The sequence below is a fragment of the Erythrolamprus reginae genome, chromosome 2 (genome assembly GCF_031021105.1).
Source record: "Erythrolamprus reginae isolate rEryReg1 chromosome 2, rEryReg1.hap1, whole genome shotgun sequence".
NCBI classification, from domain to species: domain Eukaryota; kingdom Metazoa; phylum Chordata; class Lepidosauria; order Squamata; family Dipsadidae; genus Erythrolamprus; species Erythrolamprus reginae.
Window position 1 is genome coordinate 151,560,978 of NC_091951.1, and position 23,703 is coordinate 151,584,680.

General features: G+C 43.7%; 1 protein-coding gene across 5 annotated transcripts in view; it reads left to right on the forward strand.

Moving 5' to 3' along the window:
• Positions 1-23,703, forward strand: part of CASKIN2 (CASK interacting protein 2) — a 142,784-nt gene that overhangs the window by 94,643 nt on the left and 24,438 nt on the right. For 2 of the 5 annotated variants that reach the window (XM_070739930.1, XM_070739931.1), the window contains exons 4-12: positions 6,433-6,530; positions 7,451-7,596; positions 9,245-9,340; positions 13,189-13,319; positions 13,987-14,095; positions 15,318-15,426; positions 16,087-16,181; positions 17,360-17,477; positions 21,751-21,834. In XM_070739930.1, coding sequence (XP_070596031.1) covers positions 6,433-6,530; positions 7,451-7,596; positions 9,245-9,340; positions 13,189-13,319; positions 13,987-14,095; positions 15,318-15,426; positions 16,087-16,181; positions 17,360-17,477; positions 21,751-21,834 — 986 coding nt within the window. Of the gene's footprint in view, positions 1-6,432; positions 6,531-7,450; positions 7,597-9,244; positions 9,341-13,188; positions 13,320-13,986; positions 14,096-15,317; positions 15,427-16,086; positions 16,182-17,359; positions 17,478-21,750; positions 21,931-23,703 lie in introns of all 5 variants that reach the window. The other 3 variants (XM_070739932.1, XM_070739933.1, XM_070739929.1) reach the window with 2 other exon arrangements.

The window sequence follows — 23,703 nt, forward strand, 5'->3', positions numbered from 1 at the left end:
GAAACATTCTAGAAACTCATCAATTTTGAAACTTATAAATTTTAAAACTCATAATTCTTCTGTGTTTGTTAAAGTTTACATTTGTATTCAATTTATAACATATTCGATGTATTCATTAGTGCAGAGTTTAATCTTCTATTTAACAAATCGTAAAAGCTAACATTTCTTTAATGATTCTAAGAATTAATTAATTGTTGAGTTATTATATCCTAACCATTGATTACACCCTTCTCTTGTCAACAGCAGCTGTTCTCTAGTGTTTCTGTAAACTAAATCACAAACCAATAGCAACCCCCTGGTGATGTGACAATGATGTCACCAAACCGGAATGGTAGACACCACCATTTTTTTTTAAAAGTAATTTTTTCCTTATGCACAGAAACCAAGTTTCCGACACTGTGCATGCATCACCCTTTTGTTTTTGCCATTTTTGTTTTGTTTTGTTTTTATTTTGAGGGGGGGGGGTTTGCACTGCACATGTGTGCATGTGCAAATGAGGCACAGCCACGCAGTGCAGGAGGAAGCAAATTGGCAGTGAGATAAGTTGGAACCCAGCCCTGGATTAAATGTTGTACTATAATACACACCAAGAATTTAAAGCAAATAAAAGCTGTGAGAGTTAGAGCAGTGTTTCCCAACCTTTTTTGAGCCGCGGCACATTATTCATATTTTCAAAATCCTGGGGAACACTGAACCGGGGGGGGGGGGGGGGGGGGGCGCGGCTAAAGAAAAATTTTGACAAAAAAAAATCTTCCTCCATTTCGCTCTATTTCTCCCTCACTCTTTCTCTCTCTTCCTTCCCTTCTTTCTCTCTCTCCATCCCTCTTTCTTCCTCTCTTTTTTGCTCTCTTTCTCTCTCCCTCCTTCCCTCCCTATATGTCTTTCTCTCTCCCTTGCTCTCTCTGCCTCTCTTGCTATCTCTCTTTCATTCTCTCTCTTTCTTTCTCTCTCTTTCTCTGTCTCTCTTGCTATCTCTTTCTCTCTCTCTGTCTCTCTTTCTCTGTCTCTCTTTCTCTCTCTCTTGCTAGCTCTCTTTCTTTCTCTCTCTTTCTCTTTCTCTGTCTCTCTTTCTCTCTCTCTCTCTGTCTCTCTTGCTATGTCTCTCTTTCTTTCTCTCTCTCTCTCTGCCTCTCTTTCTCTCTCTTCCTTTCTTCTCTGCGGAGGCCGGCGAAGGTTTTTCTTATTTTAAAAGTTCCGGGTGGCAGGGGGATGCGGAGCCCGCATGCACACACACCCGACATTCCAAATCCTGCCTCAGCTGTGAGAAGAACGCCTGCCCCGCCTGTCCTGTAGCCCTTACGCTGACAGCCTGGGACAAAAGCGCTCGGTGAAGGGACTGCAAGAGGGGCCGGGCGGGCGTTAGCAGCCGGATGAGGAGGACGAGAAGCCCCTGCAGCCACCCCCAATCCCCCCCTTCCCTGGGTACCTTCTAAAGGCCCCTGGAAAAAGGCAGGAGGTAGCAACGAGGCGCGAGGACAAGCAGGCAGCTTGGCGGAGGGGAAGCGCTGAGGGGCTCTCCTCCTTCCCCACCCCCGCGCTTCTCTCCCGCCCTGGCTTTTGCTTCGCCCGCAGATTTTCCCGCAGTTCAAAAGGAGGCAAGAGGTGGCCTGGATGAAATTGCGGGGAAATCATGGGGCGAAGCGAAACCAGGGCGGACTCGCAAAGGCGGGCTCAGGCTGCATGAGGAGAAAGAGGCGGAGGGAAAGAAGGCGACGGCAGCGGGACCTGCAGCTCGGTGGGCGTCTCCTCGTGGGATGGAATCCTCTCTTTCTCACGCTACTCCCACCATGGCTGCGCGCAGTCCCGGCGCCCCTGGCTGAAGGTCGTCCTGTGGCTGGTCTTGGGCTTTACGGTTGCTTCCTGGTTCCCTCTCCTCCCACTGCCTGTGTCTACCGCCAGCGCCTCATTCCTCGGGCCGGAGCTGCCGCTTCCTTCCAGGCAGCCCAGCCACACTGCCGTAGAAAGTGCAGAAGTTATTGCCGCCGCCTCTGCCTCCACTCCGGGAGCCATCGTGGTTGAGCTTAGCGAGAGGAAAAGGCGCGGTGACCACGGTGGCTCCCTGAGTGGAGGCAGAAGCGGTGGCAATAACCTCTGTGCTTTCTACGGCAGCGTGGCTGGGCTGGCCGGAGGGAAGCGGCAGCTCCCACTCGAGGAACCCACGGCAACTGCCGCCGGCTTGGTGGGAGGCGACAGCGGGAGACACAGGCGGTGAGAGGAGAGGGAACCAGGAAGCGACTGTGAAGCCCAAGACCATCCACAGGACGACACTCAGGCAGGGGCGCCGGCAGCGCCCCGCCCAGCTGGAGCTTCCCTAGGAGCTTCGCAGCACACCTGGCCATGTCTCGCGGCACACTAGTGTGCCGCGGCACACCGGTTGGGAAACGCTGAGTTAGAGCCATGTGTTTCAGCTATTACCATGGTGCATAGGTTTCGTGGTTAAGAGGATAGATGACTACATGTCAAGAAGCCATTGGTTATACTCTCACTTTGTCAGTTTCTCATTAGGTGATCTTAGCCAAGATCTTGTGAAGGTTGCAAACTCCCCAACATTGGATATTTTCAAGAGGAGATTGGACTGCCATTTGGCTGGAGTGATGTAGGATTTCCTGCTCAAGCAGGGGGTTGAACTTGATGACCTGTAAGGTCCCTTTCAACTCTAATAATAAATAAATAAATAAAAATAAAATAAATAAATAACTCTCCTCCAAGATACATCATGGGATCTAGCCAGCGAAGGGCCACCAAATTTTTTACTACCACACTGTGGGCGTGGCTTATGCAGGGCGCCCTGCATTTTCTTTCAGCATCTTTCAGTGCAAATTGGGTGCCCTGGGGTGGAGGTCCATTTTTGCTACCCCACTGCATCCCCCCTATCCGGGCAGTAGCCCACCGCTGGATCTAGCAGTGATGAGATGGCCATCTCTGCATTTGTGCTATCACTGCTCCATTTGTCAAATAACATCAGTGTTATAAGGTGATTTTTCCAGTTTCAGCTGCATCTCGATTTATGGCAGAATGAATACTTCAGAGTCTCTCGATGGGCTGTAGGAAATCTTTGTTGCAGACGGAGGGGGCAGAAAGTGCCCTTTTTATTGGTTGTTTCAGTAACACTGAGAATTTCAACAGGCTGCCATAACCTCCCTGGGACTCCCACAGGTTACCAACTCCTGCTGGGCAATGCCAATACAGCTCTCGGTGGCTATTCTTCCTAGCTCTTTGGGCCTGCCCCTTGGATTGGGCACAGGGCTCTGGCCAGTCTTCCTGGCTGTGAGAGCTCTCCTTCCCATTGAGAGGTTACCGTGGCGATAATTGGAGCCTCCAGGCCTGCAGCAGAAGCCCAGCATGAGGTGACTGCTTGCTGGCTGCTTCTGGCTAAGAAAAGACCTCCCTGACGGAGACTGTCAGTGTGCAGAGGGGGACTGGTGGTGTTGCGTTAATTCCTTGCGTTAATGGCTGCTATTAAATCCTCTCAGACAGGCTCCTACGGCAGGCCAAATGGGACAACTGCTCCCAATCTGCAGTGGGTGCCCATCGCTACTGAACAGTGTCAGAGGGCCAAACCAGTCTGCTACTGAAGTTGCCCTCCACACGTTTCACATCCTGCCGGGGATAATAGTGCCGCGATCTGGGGCACCATTGCCGTAGAGGCTGGGTTCCCGTGGGTCCCGAGCTACCCTCCGTCCTTTCCAATGAATGAAATCGGCACTAAGCAAGGGGAAGGCGGGAGCCAGCGGGGGAGGAGGGGGTCTGGATAAACAAGCCTCTTTCACAAACCCCAAACACAAGATCTATTCATCCGCAGTGGCCTCACACACTCGGGCAATAGGAAAGTGGGTCTGGGAAAGAGACGGCCATAAGCAGGACAAGTCCAGGGAGGTTATTGGGGAAGGGGAGGGGAGATGCTCCCCCTACTGAGAGACAGCTGGTCACTTGTCCACAGGCCAGCATTAGCTTTTCTGTCTGACCTTTTGGGTCCTACTCTGAACACACACACACACACACAGTCACACACCACTGTAAGAAGTAACGCATTAGATGGCTTAATCCTCTTACAAGACTGCTTGTACCCTTTAAAAAACAAATTCGAGAAATGACAAAAATCCGCTCATATTTTGATGAGCAAAAAAAAATCCCTTGTGCCTTTATGAGCAAGGCAGGCATCTTAGTCCTTTTTAGATGGGACGGTGATTAAAAATATAACACTTGCTGAAGATCCTCGTGCATGCCTGCCAGTTACTGAACTCTTAACAGGAGCACCCTAAATCAGACTATACAACTTGAGGGAGTGAGGCTGTAAGCATGCTGGGGACCATGGTTTAAAACTAGACAGGGCCAAGGCAAACAGGTAGATGACATCAATATAAAAACTAAAGCTGGATTTAGATTATTTTAGATTTAAAATTACATTGAAGGAATTCGGTCCAATAAAATAGTTAGTCCGCATTTATTTCTCATCTTCTGTCATGTTAATAATAATAATAATAATAATAATAATAATAATAATAATAGTAATAATAATAGTTGTTGTTGTTATTTATTTATTTGTTTGTTTATTTATTAGATTTATATGCTGCCCCTCTCCATAGGCTAAACCTTTAGAAGAGTCCACTTCTAAGACTATATTGTGGCTCAGCCTATAGCTTTTAAAATAAAATAGTCAGTTAGTGCTAAGGTATGTCCATCCTTGCTTTCCTAGGCGTGGAGGGTACCAAAATGCACACATAAAGGCACATCTTAGCAGCTTGCTCAAAGTCCTCTATGTATTAGAGCCAAGAGGGGATTGTTTGTGTCCTGCAGAACCATGGCAGCAGACATTCCCATGTGCACACAGTGTATGTATAACAAAGTCTTTAAAGGAAAACGAAAAAAGTTTGAGGAACATTAACAGGAAAATGCCAGAAAAAGAAATGTGTCATTAAGCATTCTGGGCTTGTTTGGCCAGTGCTGAAACAGTGTAAATGGCAACACCTCCACAAAGAAAGAAGCATACCAAAGTCTCTTACTGTAAGCGTCTCTGAATTCAGAATCTCTCTATTTGCCAGGACACCAATATCTCAACATATCTTTCCCAAATTAATACGTCCCAGAAATACTGAAGTATACTATGAAGTATCACTTTCCAGCCATCATAGCAACTAAATTGGTTGAACATTATGGTCAACCACATCTGGAATACATCATATTGGGGAAATGCTTCCTTTTCTCCCCCCAAAATTAATGGTGGTCACATAAAAACCCCGTTTCTCATAATAGATTTGTCTGAAGAATAATGGCTAGCCTAAGGGTAGCTAGTTAGCGACAAAGCCGAATAAGAGTTTAAACTTGGTTTGTGTCCAATGCTTATACTGTACTGTGTAGATAGATAGAAGATAGGTAGACTTCTTTATTGGCCAAGTGTGATGGGACACACAAGGAATTTGTCTTTGATGCATATGCTCTCAGTGTACGTAAAAGAAAAAAAAATACATTTGTCAAGAATCATGAGGTACAACACTTAATGATTGTCATAGGGGTCAAATAAGCAATCAAGAAACAATATTAATAAACTTAAGGATACAAGCAACAAATTACAGCTGTACAGTCATAAGTGGGAAGAAATGGGTGATAGGAATGTTGAGAAAAAACTAGTAGTAATAGTAGTGCAGACTTAGTAAATAGTTTGACAGGGCTGAGGGAATTATTTGTATAACAGACTGATGACGTTCCGGAAAAAACTGTTCTTGTTTCTAGTTGTCTTGGTGTGCCCTGCTCTGTAGCGACATTTTGAGGGTAGGAGTTGAAACATTTTATGTCCAGGATGCGAGGGGTCAGTAAATATTTTCACTGCCCTCTTTTTGACTTGTGCAGTATACAGGTCCTCAATGGAAGGCATGTTGGCAACAATTGTTTTTTCTGCAGTTCTGATTACAGAGTACAGTGCTGACTATATATTTTATATATAAATATAAATTTTATATATTACTCTATATGGAGGACTAGAATCATCATTCAAAATGGTATAACCACCAAGAAGATGTGCAGAGAGGAATCATGCTAAGATGGATCCAGGGGTGAAATCCAGGAGGTTCTGATAGGTTCTGGAGAACCGTAGTGGAAATTTTTTAGTAGTTCAGAGAACCGATAGTAGAAATTTTGAATAGTTCGGAGAACCGGCAAATAGCATTTCTGGCTGGCCCCAGAGTTAGGGGGAATGGGGATTTTGCGGTATCCTTCTAGTACCATGCCCACCAGGCCACGCCCACAGAAACAATAGTAAAAAAAATTGGATCCCTATGTGGATAGTGTGCCTAAATGTAATTATATTTCTTGTGGTGTCCTTCTTAGTAGTTTTGAGTTCTCAACGTATCTCCTCACTGTATGTTCAGGAGTCACTGAGGTTGCCTGCCCCCATCAAGTGATCCTATTCTTTTCTTTTTCTTTTCTTGGTATCAGGTTTTCAGCTTTGCACCATGCAGCCTTGGTTGGAAGCCTGGAGCTTATCTCCCTGCTGCTGGAGGCACAGGCCATTGTGGATATTAAGGACACAAATGGTAAGACATTTGCCTATGCTAGCTTCTCCCCGTGCATGATCAAGGAGGAGAAGGATCTGCTCAAATGTTCTCTGTAGGAGAATCACTCTCGTCTCACTAATTAAAAGTGTCATTTGTTAACAATGTGATAGACAACATTGCTTCTAGGGATGCTGTATTTTGAGTAATATTTTGGAACGCGAACAAAGAACTGTACCCCATCTTCTGCCCCAGTAGAGATTGTTTGCTTATTGCACCAGTCCTAACCCGTGGTTGGTTAAGATTCAAAGATCTAGTACAAGTACAACGTAGAACCATTCGATTTAGCAAAGGTATATCAGTGGTTTCTTTTTTTAGAGACCAGTTCTCACACTTATGATTGTTATTAGCACCCCCATAGTCATGTCATCAAAATTTGCATGCTTGGCAACCAGCATGTATTTACAATGGTTACAGTGCCCCGCAGTCACATGATCATCATTTGCAACCTTCTCAACTAGTTTCCAACAAGCAAGTTAATGGGGGAAGTTGGATTTGATTAACAACTAGGGTGAATCGCTTAACATCTGTGGCCAAAAAGGAAGATCATAAAATAGGACACAACTTGCTTAATTGCTTTGCTTAGCAACAGAAATTCTGACTCTAATTATGCTTTTAAGTCAAGGACTATCTGTATGTTTTTGTTTTGTTTTTTAGTTTAATTTCTTATATATCTACATTCCCCATGTGGCCCTCTATAGCAGTGTTTCCCAACCTTGGCAACTTGAAGATATCTGGACTTCAACTCCCAGAATCCCCCAGCCACCATTCGCTGGCTGGGGAATTCTGGGAGTTGAAGTCCAGATATCTTCAAGTTGCCAAGGTTGGGAAACACTGCTCTATAGTTTCCACATTAGGAGGCTTATCTCTGTATTTTCCTTTCTGATATTTGCCTTCTACAGGAATGCGCCCTTTACACTATGCTGCCTGGCAAGGGAAGGTGGAACCAGTACGCCTCCTGCTACGGGCATCTGCTTCAGTCAACATGGCATCATTGGACGGGCAGGTCCCACTGCACCTGTCTGCCCAGTACGGCCACTACGAAGTGGTAAGTGGGGGGTTATGATGGAGGAAGTAAAAGATGAAAGAGGTTCTCCTAACTCTGTGTGATAAGTCAAACCCTCATTTTTAAAGTTATATATGGAGAAGTAAATTTGCTGATGTACTTCTGTAAAGATAAACAACACATGATTTCTTATGCATCTTATACAATATTATCCTGAAATGAAGCATTAATTGTGTATAATCACCTGGTTCTCTGAGGAAATAGAAACAAGAATACAATTCAATCTCCCCACTTCCTGTAAAGCATGTACTACCACAGTGTTTCCCAACCTTAGCAACTTGAAGATATCTGGACTTCAACTCCCAGAATTCCCCAGCCAGCAAATGCTGGCTGGGGAATTCTGGGAGTTGAAGTCCAAATATCTTCAAGTGGCCACGGTTGGGAAACACTGTACTACCAGATGAAGGATATGAATGTGTGTTTTCAAGCCTCACTGATGAAAAAATTCTAAGTTTGTCTTTTCAAAAAAAAAAAAATCCAAAACATTTTGTCCTCTTAACCTCATATTTCTTGTATGTTCACACACACACACATCAAGTTACAAATTGAATAGCAAAGCTATTATAATGCTTTGGTGTAAAGCAATTTTCTAAATAGTAGAATGAAAGTAAGCTGCAATCAGTGCCAAGTTAGCATTTATACAGATTTTGTCAGGAAACAAACAGGGAAGAAAGATGACAAAAAACATTTGGTCTCATAGGTAGCATAGTTTGGCAGGGCAATGCATTCTGAAATAAACTCAGCAGAGTTGTATATATTTTGCTCTGGTGAAAGAAAAAATATACATGCCATCACTGTCATCCAAAAAATTCCCTACTCTGGTTATTTATAACATTAAAGCTTTTCTAGGAATAGCTCCAAAGTTCTGTCATATTTCTTTTGGTTTTCAAGCCCTCCTCAGGACTTGCATTGCACACAAATGAGAACAAGCATTTTATTTACATTTTTTAAAAGATAGAATCTGAGATTATTTCCATACTAAGCATTATACTTAGAACTCTTACGAGCTTGTGAATTTTTAGAAAATGCATCCTTTCTCCTTGTCCAGTGGGAAAGCTTTCCAGTGATTTTCAGTGACTAAAAAATCACAGCTTCAATTGTGTTGAGAGGGTTGAGAGAATGCTAATAAAACTCCCTGAGAGGATGTTTACTTTCTACCAGATGGGGGTGAAATATCCCTGTTTGCTCGTGCCTGTCCGTTGTAGGAGACAAAGGGAGTGTCCACCTGCTCAGATGCCGCCATTTGAGGTCTTTTACCCTCTGCGCACGCACAAAGCTCACACTCCCTTCATGATTGGCTCTTCTACAACCGACAGGCACAAGTGAACTGGGAGCATTAAAGAACTTTAAAGTGGCTAAAAAACACTGGAGAACTTTCTGAGTATCTTGGCCTGAAATTTAACTATAGTAGGAAGAGTTGGAGAAGCAAATTACAGGCCGACTATGATCCATATATAGCTGTGCTTTATTGTCACTTCCAAATAAGGCTTTCCCTGTATAAAGGCTTTGAATATGCATCACAGGGAAATGAGTTGTGTCACTAGGGACACAAGTCATTTCCTTGTGATGTGTATTCACTTTCTCCAGATTCACTGACTTCCTTTCATGTTCTTACATGTTTTGCCTGCAGTCAGAGATGTTGCTTCAGCACCAATCCAACCCGTGTCTTATAAATAAGGCTAAGAAAACCCCCTTGGACTTGGCTTGTGAGTTTGGGAGGCTGAAGGTAAGCAGAACCACCCGTACCGCCTTGTATTACAAAGCAAACAAGTCAGAGAAAAGGTTACCCTAGCTGTCTAGTTCATATCCACTGTCTATTGAAAAGCATTCTGGTGCACGAAAAGCAATCAAGCATACCATATAATTCCATCCTGTTCTGTCTTGTCCTGCCCCGTGAAGCTTCTTAAGCTAGCCTTAAATCAACTATCAGACATTGTTTTCCTTATCGCTCTGAGTTTCCTATAGTTTTCTATGGTAACCAAATGTACAATGGTACCTCTACTTAAGAACGCCTCTACTTAACAACTTTTCTAGATAAGAACCGGGTGCTCAAGATTTTTTTTGCCTCTTCTTAAGAACCATTTTTGACTTAAGAACCCGAGTCTGGAAAAATTTCCCAGGAAATTTGACAGCAGCACAAAGGCCCGGCCAGTTTCCTGCCATTCCCCCTTTCATCCCGGCCATCTCGGGCTTTTTTGGGCTTCCAGAGGAGCCTTTCGGTGGCGCTTAAGGAGGCTTTGGCAGTCCAGAGCAAATGAAGCATTTTCCTTTCTCTGGGCGCTTGGAGAGGGAATAAACCTCTACCAGCGCCCAGATAAAAGAAACGTTCCCTTCGCTCTGAGCAACGACTGTCCTCCTCCTCTTCTTCCTCCTCCCACCCAAATTCCGAGCTTTTATTTTTTTTCCTAATGGGTTTGCACGCATTATTTGCTCTTCCATTGATTCCTATGGGAAAAATTGCTTCTACTTACAAACTTTTCTACTTAAGAACTGGTCATGGAACGAATTAATAAGTAGAGGTACCACTGTATGTCTTTACACCAAAGCAGTGATTCTCAACCTTGGCAACATCAGGATACCTATGAGACCTCCCAGAATTATTTCTGGCTGGAGAATTCTGGAAGTGGATGTCAACATATTTTAAAAGTTGCTGAGGTTGAAAAACTCTGGGCAGGCAGCAGTTTCAGTCAGGCCTTGCTATGACTAGATGTCTTTTTCCGCGACAGTTCCAAAGCAATCAGAGTTTTCTCTTGAATAAAGTTCTTTTAACTTAGGAACTTTAGGATTTGTGTACTTCAACTCCCAGAATTCTTCAGCCAGCATAGCTTTTGTTTTATTCTCAGTTCCAAATAAGGCTTTCCCTATATAAAGGCTTTGAATATACATCAAATATGTTATAGCTGGCTGGAGAATTCTGGGATTTGAAGTCCCCAAGTCTTAAAGTTGCCAAGTTTGGGGACCCCGTACTCTTGAGAGTTCCCACACAAAAACACAAATGCCTTTCGGGCTGTGAAGTCAGAGACAAGGCCAGCTGGGATAGAAGGCCAGGCATTCCATCCTGACCCAATTGGGAGCTGGCTGTAGATTCCTGGCTCCGATATTTAGGACAGGTGCAGAAGCTTCTTGAAATTCCTTGGGCTGGGAAGCTTCCTCCCAGCTAAAGAGCAGAACAGGAAATATAAATAAACCCTACATTGGGTGGGGTGGGGGAGCATTAATCTAAGGAATCGCACCAAAGAAACTAAGGGAGTGGCATATTGTTTTCATGATTAATCAAGAAGTGTTTTGAACATCAGCTTTAGTAGCATAAATACAGCATAAATAGCATGATGAACCTGACATAAAATAATATACTCAAGACTTCTGAACTACAGTTTGTGATGGTGTACTTATAGCCAAAGACAGGTCCAAACCAAACTTGAAGTTGAAATCATTTCTCATTTAATAAGCTGCTCTAAGCATAACCTTTAGCTTGGCTGTGTTTTCATGGTATTCTGCCCATGGGTAGCCCAGATTTGCTAATTAACCCAGTTTCCCGGTTTTGTAGAACACACTGGACTATAAATACACTGAGTTCCTCAAAACACTGAGATATATAAACCAAAGTCTAATCAGTGTTAAAAACTAATCCACCTCACCTCACACGAAAACTGCATCCTTGCAGAAGCATTTTTGGGTAGGAGCATCTTCTATAAGGGTTACATGACCTGTGTTTGGAGGGGTGAAGGACATTGGCAGGTGGAATCTAGAAAAAGAGAACCAAGTGGCTGATAATAACAGAGTTGGATGACCCAGTTCCTCTTTAAGGACTTGGAAGCAAAGCAGATGTACGTTTTCTTTCCCAGGGCTGCTGGAATGGGAGGAATGGCTGCTTCGAAGCACTTGCCTTCCTTGGAGGTCAGAAGGACAGAAGCTGACCTCTTTATTTGAGTCATGGTCACATTAGAAATAGCCATTGAAAAAGGGACTAGGAAACCCATGTTGCGTTGGGTCACCATTTCAGAAATATTTCCTTACCTAAATAGAAAAACAGAAAGATCATGAGTGGGGCGAAACATTTTGGAGCAAGAGTAATCTTAATAAGAAATGATACAGTATACGAGTAAATACATTTGCAATTGTTGTAAAGAAGATGGAAAACCACATTGTTATATATTTTTTCTTTTTCTTTATTGCTTTTTCTTTCATTTCTTTTTTATTAACTTATAATTTTTCCTTTATTTTTCTTTACATCTTTTTATTTTAAATGTATTGTTTTTACTCCGTTAAATTTTTTTCATAAAAATTGATTGGAAAAAAAGAATAAAAACAATATAATAAAAACAAAGTTATACAAATGGTGACATAAGAATTATAAAATATATGGAAACAATACAAGAAAAACAAGAGGAGGGAAATGGGAAAAGTGACAGATCTCCAGAATGTATCTCTCCCTCCCCCCCCCCCCCCACCAAAATATTCAACAAGAGATTCTAGAACATTGTTTCTCAACCTTGGCAACTTGAAGATATCTGGACTTCAACTCCCAGAATTCCCCAGCCAGTATTTGCTGGCTGGGGAATTCTGGGAGTTGAAGTCCAAATATCTCCAAGTTGCCAAGCTTGAGAAACAATGTTCTAGAGCCTTGATGGCAAACCTATGGCACATGTGCGGGAAGTGGCATGCAGAGCCATCTCTCCGGGCATGCGGAGTCATAGCCTGTTGCTCTTCCAGGTTCTGGCGCACCAGCCAGCTGGTCTTCATGCACACAGAAGCACCAGAAACCAAAGGAACCGTCACCCTGTGTGCATGCACTTACCAGGAAGATAATTTTCCTGTTTCCGATGTGCACATGCGTGCGAAGAACAGCTCATGTGCCCAAAGACGTGGAGACAGGATCGGCCAGTTGGGGCTTCTCTCCCTCCCTGCCTGAGTGGACTTCTAACAGGACTTCAGCCCAAAGTGATGTGCACCCACAGTCCAGAGTGCCTGGCCGTCTCGGGCACCCAAAAGAGAAGCAGCAGCAGCGAGACTTCTTCTCAGTGGCGGGCGAGGGCAGCGGTTCTCTTCCAGAATCCCAGCTGCAAGTGACAGAGTGAGAATCACTGTGCAGCCCTAGGAGAGCAGCAGGGGCACAGCTGCTTGTTCCCAGTGGCTGGCAAGTGGGGGTGGGATTTCTCCTCCAGCATCCCAGGCACAAGCGAGAACTCCCCCCCCACTCCAACCACTGAGAACAAGCAGTCCTGCTCCTCCTCCTCCTCTCCTGGGGCTGTGCGGGGGTTCTCATCCTGCTGCTTGTGCCTGGGATGCTGGAGGAGAACTCCACCTCTCTTCCGGCCACCAAGAACAAGCAATGCTGCCGAAGGAGCAGCGTCCGTGCCAAAGTAACATCTGTAAGAGACGTGCCAGCTGGAGAGTAGGTGCGCTCTGAAATTGGGAAGGAACTACCGTATATAATATCCTTTCAGGGACATACGAGAGTTCTAGATTAGATGATCTACATTGCAGAATAGATGGTCTTGTCAATGAGTTATCATTGGTCAGATAAGCTGTCTATTGTATTTTATTCATTGTATCATTCCTTATTCGTTTTAGGTAGCCCAGTTGCTTCTAAACAGCCATATGTGTGTGGCTCTGCTTGAGGGACAATTCAAAGACACAAGTGACCCCAACTACACTACACCTCTACACCTGGCAGCCAAGAATGGGCACAAGGAGATTATCAGGTAATTTTCTAAGCAGAAAGGCAGTAGTCTTAATAGATGAGTCTACTACTGGCCATTACTTTAGCAAAATATATCTTCCAATAGAGGGCGCCGTTCCTTTCTCCAGTATCCTTAAAATAATGCTGTACAGTATTGTGATGTAGCATTGTTCCAACGGGCTAATAAAATACTGCAGAGGCTAAAAAGTTGGGAGGACTATCAATGAGTTTCCAATTCCTAAAATGTATCCTAAACGCTTCTCTTTTTGCAGCTCTGCACTCTGGCCAATGAAAGTAATACGTAATTTTGTGTATTTACAGTTTATACTTACCTTTTCAAATTGTAATTTATTCCTAATAAACTCAATCTGTGCTAGTTTTGAACTGTGCCAATGCTGTCATATATGATGGATTAGGAAATAGCAATTAAGTGCATTTTGGATTTTTCAGCTGCAGCAACCACTAAATTGCCATCATTCAGGTCTGAGCCTAATTATGCCATAAATTAAAATATATTACTGTATGGCATACACATCCATTGTATATTCTTGTAGTACAAAAGCTTCCTCCAAATTGATTTCTTGAATTTATCTGTGATTTCCTATTTAACACCTCCTAGATTGACCTAAAATCAAGCTGGCCATTTTGGGGTCTGCTGATGCTCATTGTTTGTTTTTCAACCCACCCAGACAACTCCTGAAAGCTGGAATTGAGATCAACAGGCAGACGAAAACAGGCACTGCCTTGCACGAAGCTGCACTGTATGGCAAGACAGAAGTGGTGCGGCTACTTCTGCAGGTGAGATAAAGAAGCAGTTTGCACACAAGTACACCATAAAGCTGGGTTAGTAATGATCGTGACCATCAGCAGACAGGAGCTCTCCTGAGTAAACTAACACAACATTTGGCAAATCATATGAAGTATAATACTACCTCATGCAGATAAATCAGGGTGAAATGCTCTCAGTTCACTCATGCCTGTCAGTTGCTGGCGAGCCGGTTGCAAAGGGAGCGCGAGGCTCCGCCCACTTGCCCAGACTGCACCATTTGGGTTCTTTAAAGCATTCTATGCATGCACAAAAGGTAAAAGAGCCCAAATGGCAACAACTGGGCAGGTGGGCGGAGCCTTGCGCTCCCTTTGCGACCAGCTGTCCAATGACTGACTGACAGGCATGAGAGAACTGGGAGCATTTCACCCCTGAGATAAATCCTTTGTGCATATACCAGCTTACATACTGGTATATAACTCCCTTTCCTACAGCTGCTGTATGAACATACATATTCTGGGGTTTGGGGCCAGTGAAAGGAAAAAAATAATTGGCAAAAATAGAGGACTTTTTAAAAAGTTCTGAAAAATCAGAATCAATGTCTAAGCAATACTGTACATTGTCTAATGAAGGTTATCTAACCCAGTGTTTCCCAACCTTGGCAACTTGAAGATATCTGGACTTCAACTCCCAGAATTCCCCAGCCAGCAAGTTGCCAAGGTTGGGAAACACTGATCTAACCAATACCAATATTATCTAACCAATCCAATAACCAATTGGGTTTAGATAAGTCAGTGATGAAACTGTGAGAGCTAGATCAGAACACAGTTCCCTACAAGTTGAAGAGAATTCAGGGTTGTACTATGAAGTCCTTAGTGTACTATCAGCTTGTCTTTTTACTTGTAGACATTTTATTACCTGACTAGGCAACAACAACCATGCACTGATGATATTACCTATTTAGATAATGAAATGTCTGCAAGCAAACAAGTTCTGATCTAGCTCTCAAAGAGCACCAGGGATCCACAGTTCAAGGGGAATAAAAAATCCCTAACTTGAAAAAGAGATGAAGGGACTAAAAATTAAAAAGGAGCAATATAAAGCCCAGGCATTTGCCGACAATGTGGCCTTTATTTTAGAAGGTCCCCTGGAAACAGGCTCGACCTTAATAAAACAATCCCTAACTTGCAGAGAGCCTCATTCTATAGTCTTTTTAATCTTTCTCCTTTTTCAATTTAATCTTTTCCTTTTTAGGGGGGCATTGATGTCAACATTCGCAACACCTACAACCAGACAGCCTTGGATATTGTGAACCAGTTCACCACTTCACATGCCAGCAAGGATATCAAGCAGCTCCTAAGAGGTGAGCAACTGAAATACACTGCTCAAAAAAATAAAGGGAACACTCAAATAACACAACCTAGATCTGAATGAATGAAATATTCTCATTGAATACTTTGTTCTGTACAAAGTTGAATGTGCACAACAGCGTGTGAAATTGACTGTCAATCAGTGTTGCTTCCTAAGTGGACAGTTTGATTTCACAGAAGTTTGATTTACTTGGAGTCATATTGTATTGTTTAAGTGTTCCCTTTATTTTTTTAAGCAGCATAGATCAGAGGTCTTCAAACTTGGCAACTTTAAGACTTGTGGACTTCAACTCCTAGAATTCTCCAGCTGGAGAATTCTGGGAGTTGAAGTCCACAAGTCTTAAAGTTGCTAAGTTTGGGGACTCTTGCCATAAATCTGAAGTGAGAAGGTCATCTGCTGTGATATAAATGCCCAACCTAGAAAGACTTAGGTTGGAACCCCACTGCTGACTCTGAATCTTAAGCTAAGTAAGGAAGTGGGAAAGAGTATACTGGTTGCTTGAAGAGTTTGCCAGCTGTGGGGAAACAGGAGAAATGATCTGTTTTGTAAATAACAGTATCATCTTCCTGTTCCTTGACATTTATTTATTTATTTTGCTCATTTCTGTCTCCTCCTCCTTCTTTCTCTCTCCTTATTTATCACCTGTCATCAGAGGCATCAGGAATCCTGAAAGTCCGGGCTTTAAAGGATTTCTGGAATCTCCACGATCCAACAGCTCTTAACATCCGTGCTGGAGATGTCATCACGGTGAGAAATTGATGGAAGTCGTGTAAGATCTTACATGGCTAATAGCTATTACTGTCCTCTGAAGTGTTCTCTCATCACTTTCACTTTGTTATGGGTCTTCTTTTTTTCATGGAGGGGCTTCATTATTATGCTGAGAAAAAGAACAAATATAACTTTGATTTGTCTTAAAAGAAGCAGCAAATCCTTAGAGTAGGTGATTGGAGAAAGTACATGTATAATTGAATCTCTGTTGGCAGTGTGTTCAGATGCCAGCAAAGGTTTTTAAAAAGAATGTACCAAAAAAAAAGGTTCATTAAATAATAGGCTTTGTAGCATATTTTGTGTGTGGCACAACTTTTGCAGAGGTACAAAGTGACGAATCTCAGTTTTAGGTGCAGGTACAAAATTCAGGTAACAAGCTTAGTTTCCAGTTTTTTAAAGGAAATGTTTAACCTTTAGATCAAGACAAATGTGACTAATACTAATTCTTTAGTTTTTATTCCATCTTTTATTTTACTACTTCATTTTTATTTACTACTTCTTTCAAGTGTTAAGAATGCATCTTATGTAAAAATAAAATAAAAGAATCTCACACACATTAATTCATTTTAATCCTTACAACAGTCCTGTAGTTCTAGGCCACTATAGTGGTAGTCCCCAATTTAGCACCACAATTGAGCCTAAAATTTCTGTCGCTAAGCGAGAACGTTGTTAAGTGAGTTTTGCCCCATTTTATGACCTTTCCTGCCACGATTGTTGAGTGAATCTCTGCAGTTGCTAAGCAAATCTGGTTTCCCCATTGACTTTGCTTGTCAGAAGGTCTCAAAATGGGATCAGGTAATCCCGGGACACTGCGGCAGACGTAAATATGAGTCAGTTGCCATTCCGATGACCATGGGAATGCTGAAACGGTCATAAGTTTGAAAAAGAAGCATAAGTCTGTAATGAACTGCTGTAAGTAGAGGACTACCTGCACGTACTCCCATTTTGTAAGTGGAGACAAACAGGGAGATGGCTAGCAAGTTCATAGCAAAGGCTAGCTTTGAATAACAGAGATTTCCCCTATTCTTATATCCATGCTCACTAGGCAACATGCCAGCTCTTAGAAAATCCAGCTTACAGGAGCAGGGAGCTAGGATTAATGACCCTTCTTGCCGTTTCAACCTGCTGATGGGGATTCTTTTCTTTTGTTTTGCTAGGTCCTGGAGCAGCATGCAGATGGACGCTGGAAGGGACATATCCACGATGCTCAGAAAGGCACCGACCGAGTTGGCTACTTTCCCCCATCCATTGTAGAAGTAATCAGCAAGCGGACAGGTTGGCCCAGGGTTATGAAGGGAAAGTTTCATGAGAGTCAAACAATGTGATTGGTGGGTGGAGGAAAAAGCTGGATATATTTGTGGTTCCGTGTTCCAGGACATCCCTTTTACACTATTTTTTCATGGCTTCATCAACTCCTTTGTTATATAAAATAAATCTCATAGTCTCCTATTCCAATCAGAGTTACTCATGGCAATACCTGCTGGGCCTTTTGTTGCTAATTGGAAGCAATAGTTATTAGTAGCAGCAGCAATAGCATTTGGACTTATATACCGCTTCACAATACTTTACAGCCCTCTCTAAGGGCTGTAAAGCATATTGCTCCCAATAATCTGGGTCCTCATTTTCCCAACCTTGGAAGGATGGAAGGCTGAGTCAACCCTGATCCTACTGAGATTCAATCTGGAAAACTGCTAGCAGCTGGTAATCAGCAGAAGTAGTTTGCAGTACTGCACTCTAACCACTGCACCACCAAGGCTCATACACTTTAGAGCAGTAGTTCTCAACCTTTCTAATGCCGCGACCCCTTAGTACAGTTCCTCATCTTGTGGTGACCCCCAACTATAAGTTTAGTGCCAATTCTTCCAACAGATCTTTAAGCTGATTGGCAAGAGGTCAGAGGGACACCCCCCTGTAAATGCCTGATTGGTTGGATTGTAAAAATATGTTCCGAGATGTCAGAATAGAAGCTTTAGTTGCTAACACCATTGGAAATTTCTTTCCCATGGTCTTAGGTGACCTCTGTGAAATGGTTGTTTGACCCCAAATGGGGTCCCGACCCCAAGGTTGAGAACCACTGCTTTAGAGGAAGCTCCCTCTCCCTCCCTTCCTTCCAACCCCATCTCCATGCCATGTTTTTAATATGGAAAGACCTTGAAAAGAGTCACTTCATGTGAGATGGGTGATCATATAAGTTTAATATATATAATATACATAATATACTATTATATATAATATATAATATATATATACTGTACTTATATAACATGCATACATAACATACCTATATACAGTAGAACCCCGACTTACGAGACTAATTGGTTCCGGAAGGAGGCTCGTAAGTCAGAACGCTTGTATGACGAAACATTGTTTCCCATAGGAAACAATGTAAAGTCAATTAATCCGTGCAACAACAACAAAAACCGCTGCCGCCGAACGCGGAAGTTAGCGTTCAGAGACAGCTGCAAAGCGGTGCGCGTGTTTTAAAACGTCAGAGCCGGCCTGGGGGGCTCGGGGGGAAGCCCCCGAGCCCCCCAGGCCGGCTCTGACATTTTAAAACACGCGCGCTGCTTCGCAGCTCTCTGCTGAATCCGGAACACTAACTTCCGCGTTCCGATTCAGCAGACAGCTGCGAAGCGGTGTGCGTGTTTTAAAACGTCAGAGCCGGCCTGGGGGGCTCGGGGGGAAGCCCCCGAGCCCCCCAGGCCGGCTCTGACGTTTTAAAACACGCGCACCGCTTTGCAGCTGTCTCCTGAAGCTGAACACTAACTTCCGCTTTCGGCTTCAGGAGACAGCTCCTTGGCGCTCGTATCCCGCGTGTTTTAAAACGTCAGAGCCGGCCTGGGAGGCTCGGGGGCTTCCCCCCGAGCCCCCCAGGCCGGCTGCCACGTTTTAAAACACGCGCGCTGCTTCGCAGCTGTCTGCTGAATCCGAACGCGGAAGTTAGTGTTCGGCTTCAGGAACCTTTTAAAACACGCGGGATACGAGCGCCAAGGAGCTGTCTCCTGAAGCCGAAAGCGGAAGTTAGTGTTCGGCTTCAGGAGACAGCTCCTTGGCGCTCGTATCCCGAATGTGAGCTCGGGAGGCGAACAAAAATGTCGCTCCCCTCCCAGCTCTTATCTCGAGTAGCTCGTAAGTAGAGCTGCTCGTATGTCGAGGTTCCACTGTACATATATAACATACACACGTAGCATACAAATATATATATATATAGCTATCCTAGTCTCCCTTAATTTTCAAATTCAGCAAAAACGTGATATATATATATATATATAAATAATATATAAATCTACGATATATATACACACACAAACACATACATACTTACATACAAATTAACAGGCCAGAGAACTTGATGTCTTCAGATATTTAAGACTTCAATTTACTGTATTTCTATATGGGACACTACAGACATAGCTTATATTGTTCTTCATTCTGCTTTATATATTCTGTTTGTAGTTGTCCTGTATTTTTCATCCTTTTTTACTTTTTTTTTAACATTGAGAGCCCAATAAGGTAAGACAGTTGAAACAGTTGCACAACAGTTTTGGACTGATAAAAGACACCCATCAAAATCTCCCAAATGATGGACTATGTCAATATCCAAATACAATACAAAGTATCATTTATCGAAGGGAAACTTGCAGAGATGCAAATACAATCTTAAAGGTAATTTAGCTATTTGCCTCATCCACTCATCTTGTTTTAGACTGGTTGCAAATATCTAATTATCTTCAATCTGTAGATCGATGTTATCAATGTCCAGTTTGAATGTATTTGAATACCTAGCGAAGTAAAATACTCATATTTTAAACTTGTTCCATGTTCTTAAGAAATTAAAGTTTGGAGACGATTATTAAAAAAATAAATGATATAAATTCTATTATTGTATTATTGCTTCTAATAGGGAAAAAACTCTGCAAAATCTCTTTATTTTTGTGAGGGGTGCACAGTTTCGTAGGAGAGGAATGGCAAGTGTTGGAGTGGGTGGGAGACGAAGATTGGGGAGGGTGCACGGAAGTGCAGCATGGGTCAGGGAGAGTATAGAAGGGGTCTACAAGAAGTGCAGGGTGGGGCAGGAAGGGGGTGATGCAGACTGCTGAGAGCGGGAGGGGAGGGACGTGCCTCAGAAAAGGGGTGTAGATCAGAGACTGTATGTGGGAATGCAGCACAGATCAAAAAGGGTGCCCACGAACTGTACAGGGTGGGGAGGGTATGTAGGGGCGTGGGGACAGGGCGTAGGGGTGCAGTCAGGATCAGGGTGGGTATGTGAACATGTGGGTTGGGGAGTGAGCACAAGAGGCAGGGTGCGTGTCAAGGACGGTACACAGGGATGGGGATGAGCCAGGAAATATATATGAAGTACAACATCGGTTGGGGAGGGTGCCCAAGGGCATGGCACAAGTCCAAGAAGGTGTACAGATTGTATAAGTGGCTGGCACAGAAACAGGAGCCGGAGGAGGATTTAACTCAACAACCTGCAACCTTTCCTACTGGCTTCCCCATTGACTGTCTGGGGAAGTCAGCAGGGAAAGTTGCAAACGGCAATCATGTGATCGCCGGGCACTGCAACCAATCATAAGTGCCAGCCATTTGCCTAGGGCCCAGATCACAATCACATGGCCACAGCAGTGCTGAGATGGCTGGCATTCCTGGGACCTGCTATAACCACCATTCATTCAGCAGCACTGTAACTTTGCAGTCGCTGAACAAATGGCCATAGGTCGAGGACTACTTGTATTAGGATCCTGATTCTGTTGATAATATCCATTTATATGGTGCTGAAACTATTTGTTAAAGAAGCGGTCTGGAAACATCTAGGTCAGTGATGGCGAACCTTTTTTTGCTTCGGTGCCAAAAGGGCACATGCGTGTGCAACAGTGCCCTCACCCATAATGCAATGCCCTCTCTGTGCATGCATGCAGTTCCCCCACAACTCCGCTGTACATGGACGCAGGCCTCACTGAAGTCTCTGGACTACCGGTAGGCCTATTGAGCCATTTTTTGCTCTCCCCAGGCTTCAGGAGGCTTCCTGAAGCCTGAGGAGGGTGAAAACGGCTTCCCCCACCCTCTGGAAGGCCGAAAATCAGCGTGCATATATGTGACATAGAGCAACGCCTCACGTGCCTATAAATATGACTCCACAGGCCACATGTGGCACGTGTGCCATAGATTCACCATCACCGATCTAGGTAATGAATAAATAACAAATAATCCACTTTAAACCTTTAGATCAGGGGTCCCCAAACTTGGCAATTTGAAGACTTGTGGACTTCAACTCCCAGAATTCTCCAGCCAGCTATGCTGGCTGGAGAATTCTGGGAGTTAAAGTCCACAAGTCTTCAAGTTGCCAAGTTTGAAGACCTCTGCTTTAGATGAACATATGTATTTCATTACCAAAATTGTCCTCTAAAACAGCCCCTTGGTCCATGCAGTGTAGCCCTGCACAGTGTGCCCCACTGGGAAAAATGGCCATGCAGACCTGCCCACTCCACTGCCTTACCTTTACATGCGCTCTGTTCTGACATGCATGTTTTGTCTCTACATGCAGGCCTGACTCTTTCCCGCACGGTGTCCACACATCAGTGCCAGAGCCATGCAAAGGGACTGCAGGTTGCCACAGCCACCCCACCTGGTGAGCTACAACTACATCCTGACGCTTCTCTCAGCCTCCCTACAGGTTGGGGCTACCTCACCTTGACTAGGACTGCTCCAGCACCGGAGAGCCCAGGTCAGGGATACAGCTGGGCTGGGCTTCCTAGCAGTCGGGCTGCCTGACTGCGGCATAGTGTTAGTATCCCAATGAACATCCGAGAAATAGTCAGAGTCCAAACCTTCTCTGGACCCTTCCAAGTTCCAATTTATTGACATAGCCATGTGAGATATGAACTGTAGTCAAACCGATACAGTGGTACCTCTACTTAAGAACTTAGTTCGTTCCGTGACCAGGTTCTTAAGTAGAAAAGTTTGTAAGTAGAAGCAAGTTTTCCCATAGGAATCAATGTAAAAGCAAATAATGCATGCAAACCCATTAGGAAAGAAATAAAAGCTTGGAATTTGGGTGGGGGGAGGAAGAGGAAGAAGAGGAGGAGGAGAGTCGCTGCCGAAGGAAGAAGGTGAAGTGAGGGGAATCAAAAAAATCCAAAACTGTAAGGCTTAAAAAAAGAAAAAAAGAGGGACTTTGAGGCAGCAAGGAGGAGTATGCACCTCCCAAACACCCGGCACGAGGCTGCCTCCCATGCACTGCGCCAGAGGGGGAAACCCAGGGGGAATGGCAGGAAACTAGCCGGGCCTTCGTGCCACTCTCAAATTTCCTGGGAATTTTTTCTGGGCTCAGATTCTTAAGTAGAAAATGATTTTTAAGTAGAGGCTAAAAAATCTTGAACATCCGGTTCTTATGTAGAAACGTTCTTAAGTAGAGGCGTTCTTAGGTAGAGGTACCACTGTACTAATCTTTCTTACAGTTCTCCACCCAGGTTAAGGCTCATCCCTTGTCCCCACTCCTGCAAGTTCATCACGTGGACCACTCCGCTTCTTTCAACGTCCACGATCTGCCCCTGTATTTCTGGCTGGTGCTGAACAAAAGATGACCTTGAATCTTTGGAAGGAATTTGTTGTGGCCAGTATTTTCCCCTCTCATGCAACCACTCCTCCGCAATTCCCACAGTACTATTCTATTTGTGGCAGGCCGAAGTCTCCAACTCAAAACGACGGCTTCAGCCTGAGACATAGGAGAACACAGGCCAGGGGGGAAAAGCAGCAAGGAGAGGAGATATTTATCACTGGAGTATTTAGCTTTGGAGACACGTCCTCACTCACGCATACCCACTTGTTCTTGACTGATTTACATGCGGGTGTACGTGTGCATGCATAGCACTGTTGGGGCCTCATTCTTGCTTCTCTCTTTGTTGAAAAGATGGAGGATGTGTGTATCTGTGCTTCAAATATTGCTGACTGCTACCTTAGCCAATGGCAAGAGTTGCTGAGGATTACAGTTCAGCAACCATTGCAGGAATACATTTTGCCTATTCTTGTACATGCACACTATGCTGCTACATTTGTAGTATGCATCTGTGGACACTTCCAACCCTATCTAGTAATCCCACTAAAGGTGCATTAATTTGCTGCTTCATTAAAATATTTTAAAAATATTCACTAAGGCTGCATTACTATTACTATTAGTCTTCTCATCATTTCTATCACCCATGTCCTCCCACTTATGACTGTATGACTGTAACTTGTTGCTTGTATCCTTATGATTTATATTAATATTGATTGTTTCCTGATTGCTTATTTTTACCCTATGACAATCATTAAGTGTTGTTCTTGATGATTCTTGACAAATGTACAGTATATTTTCTTTTATGTACATAGAGAGCTTATGCACCAAAGATAAATTCCTTGTGTGTCCAATCACACTTGGCCAATAAAGAATTCTATTCTGTTCTAATTCTCTTCTCTTCTAATTCTATTCTAATTCTCTTCTATTCTATTCTGTTCTATT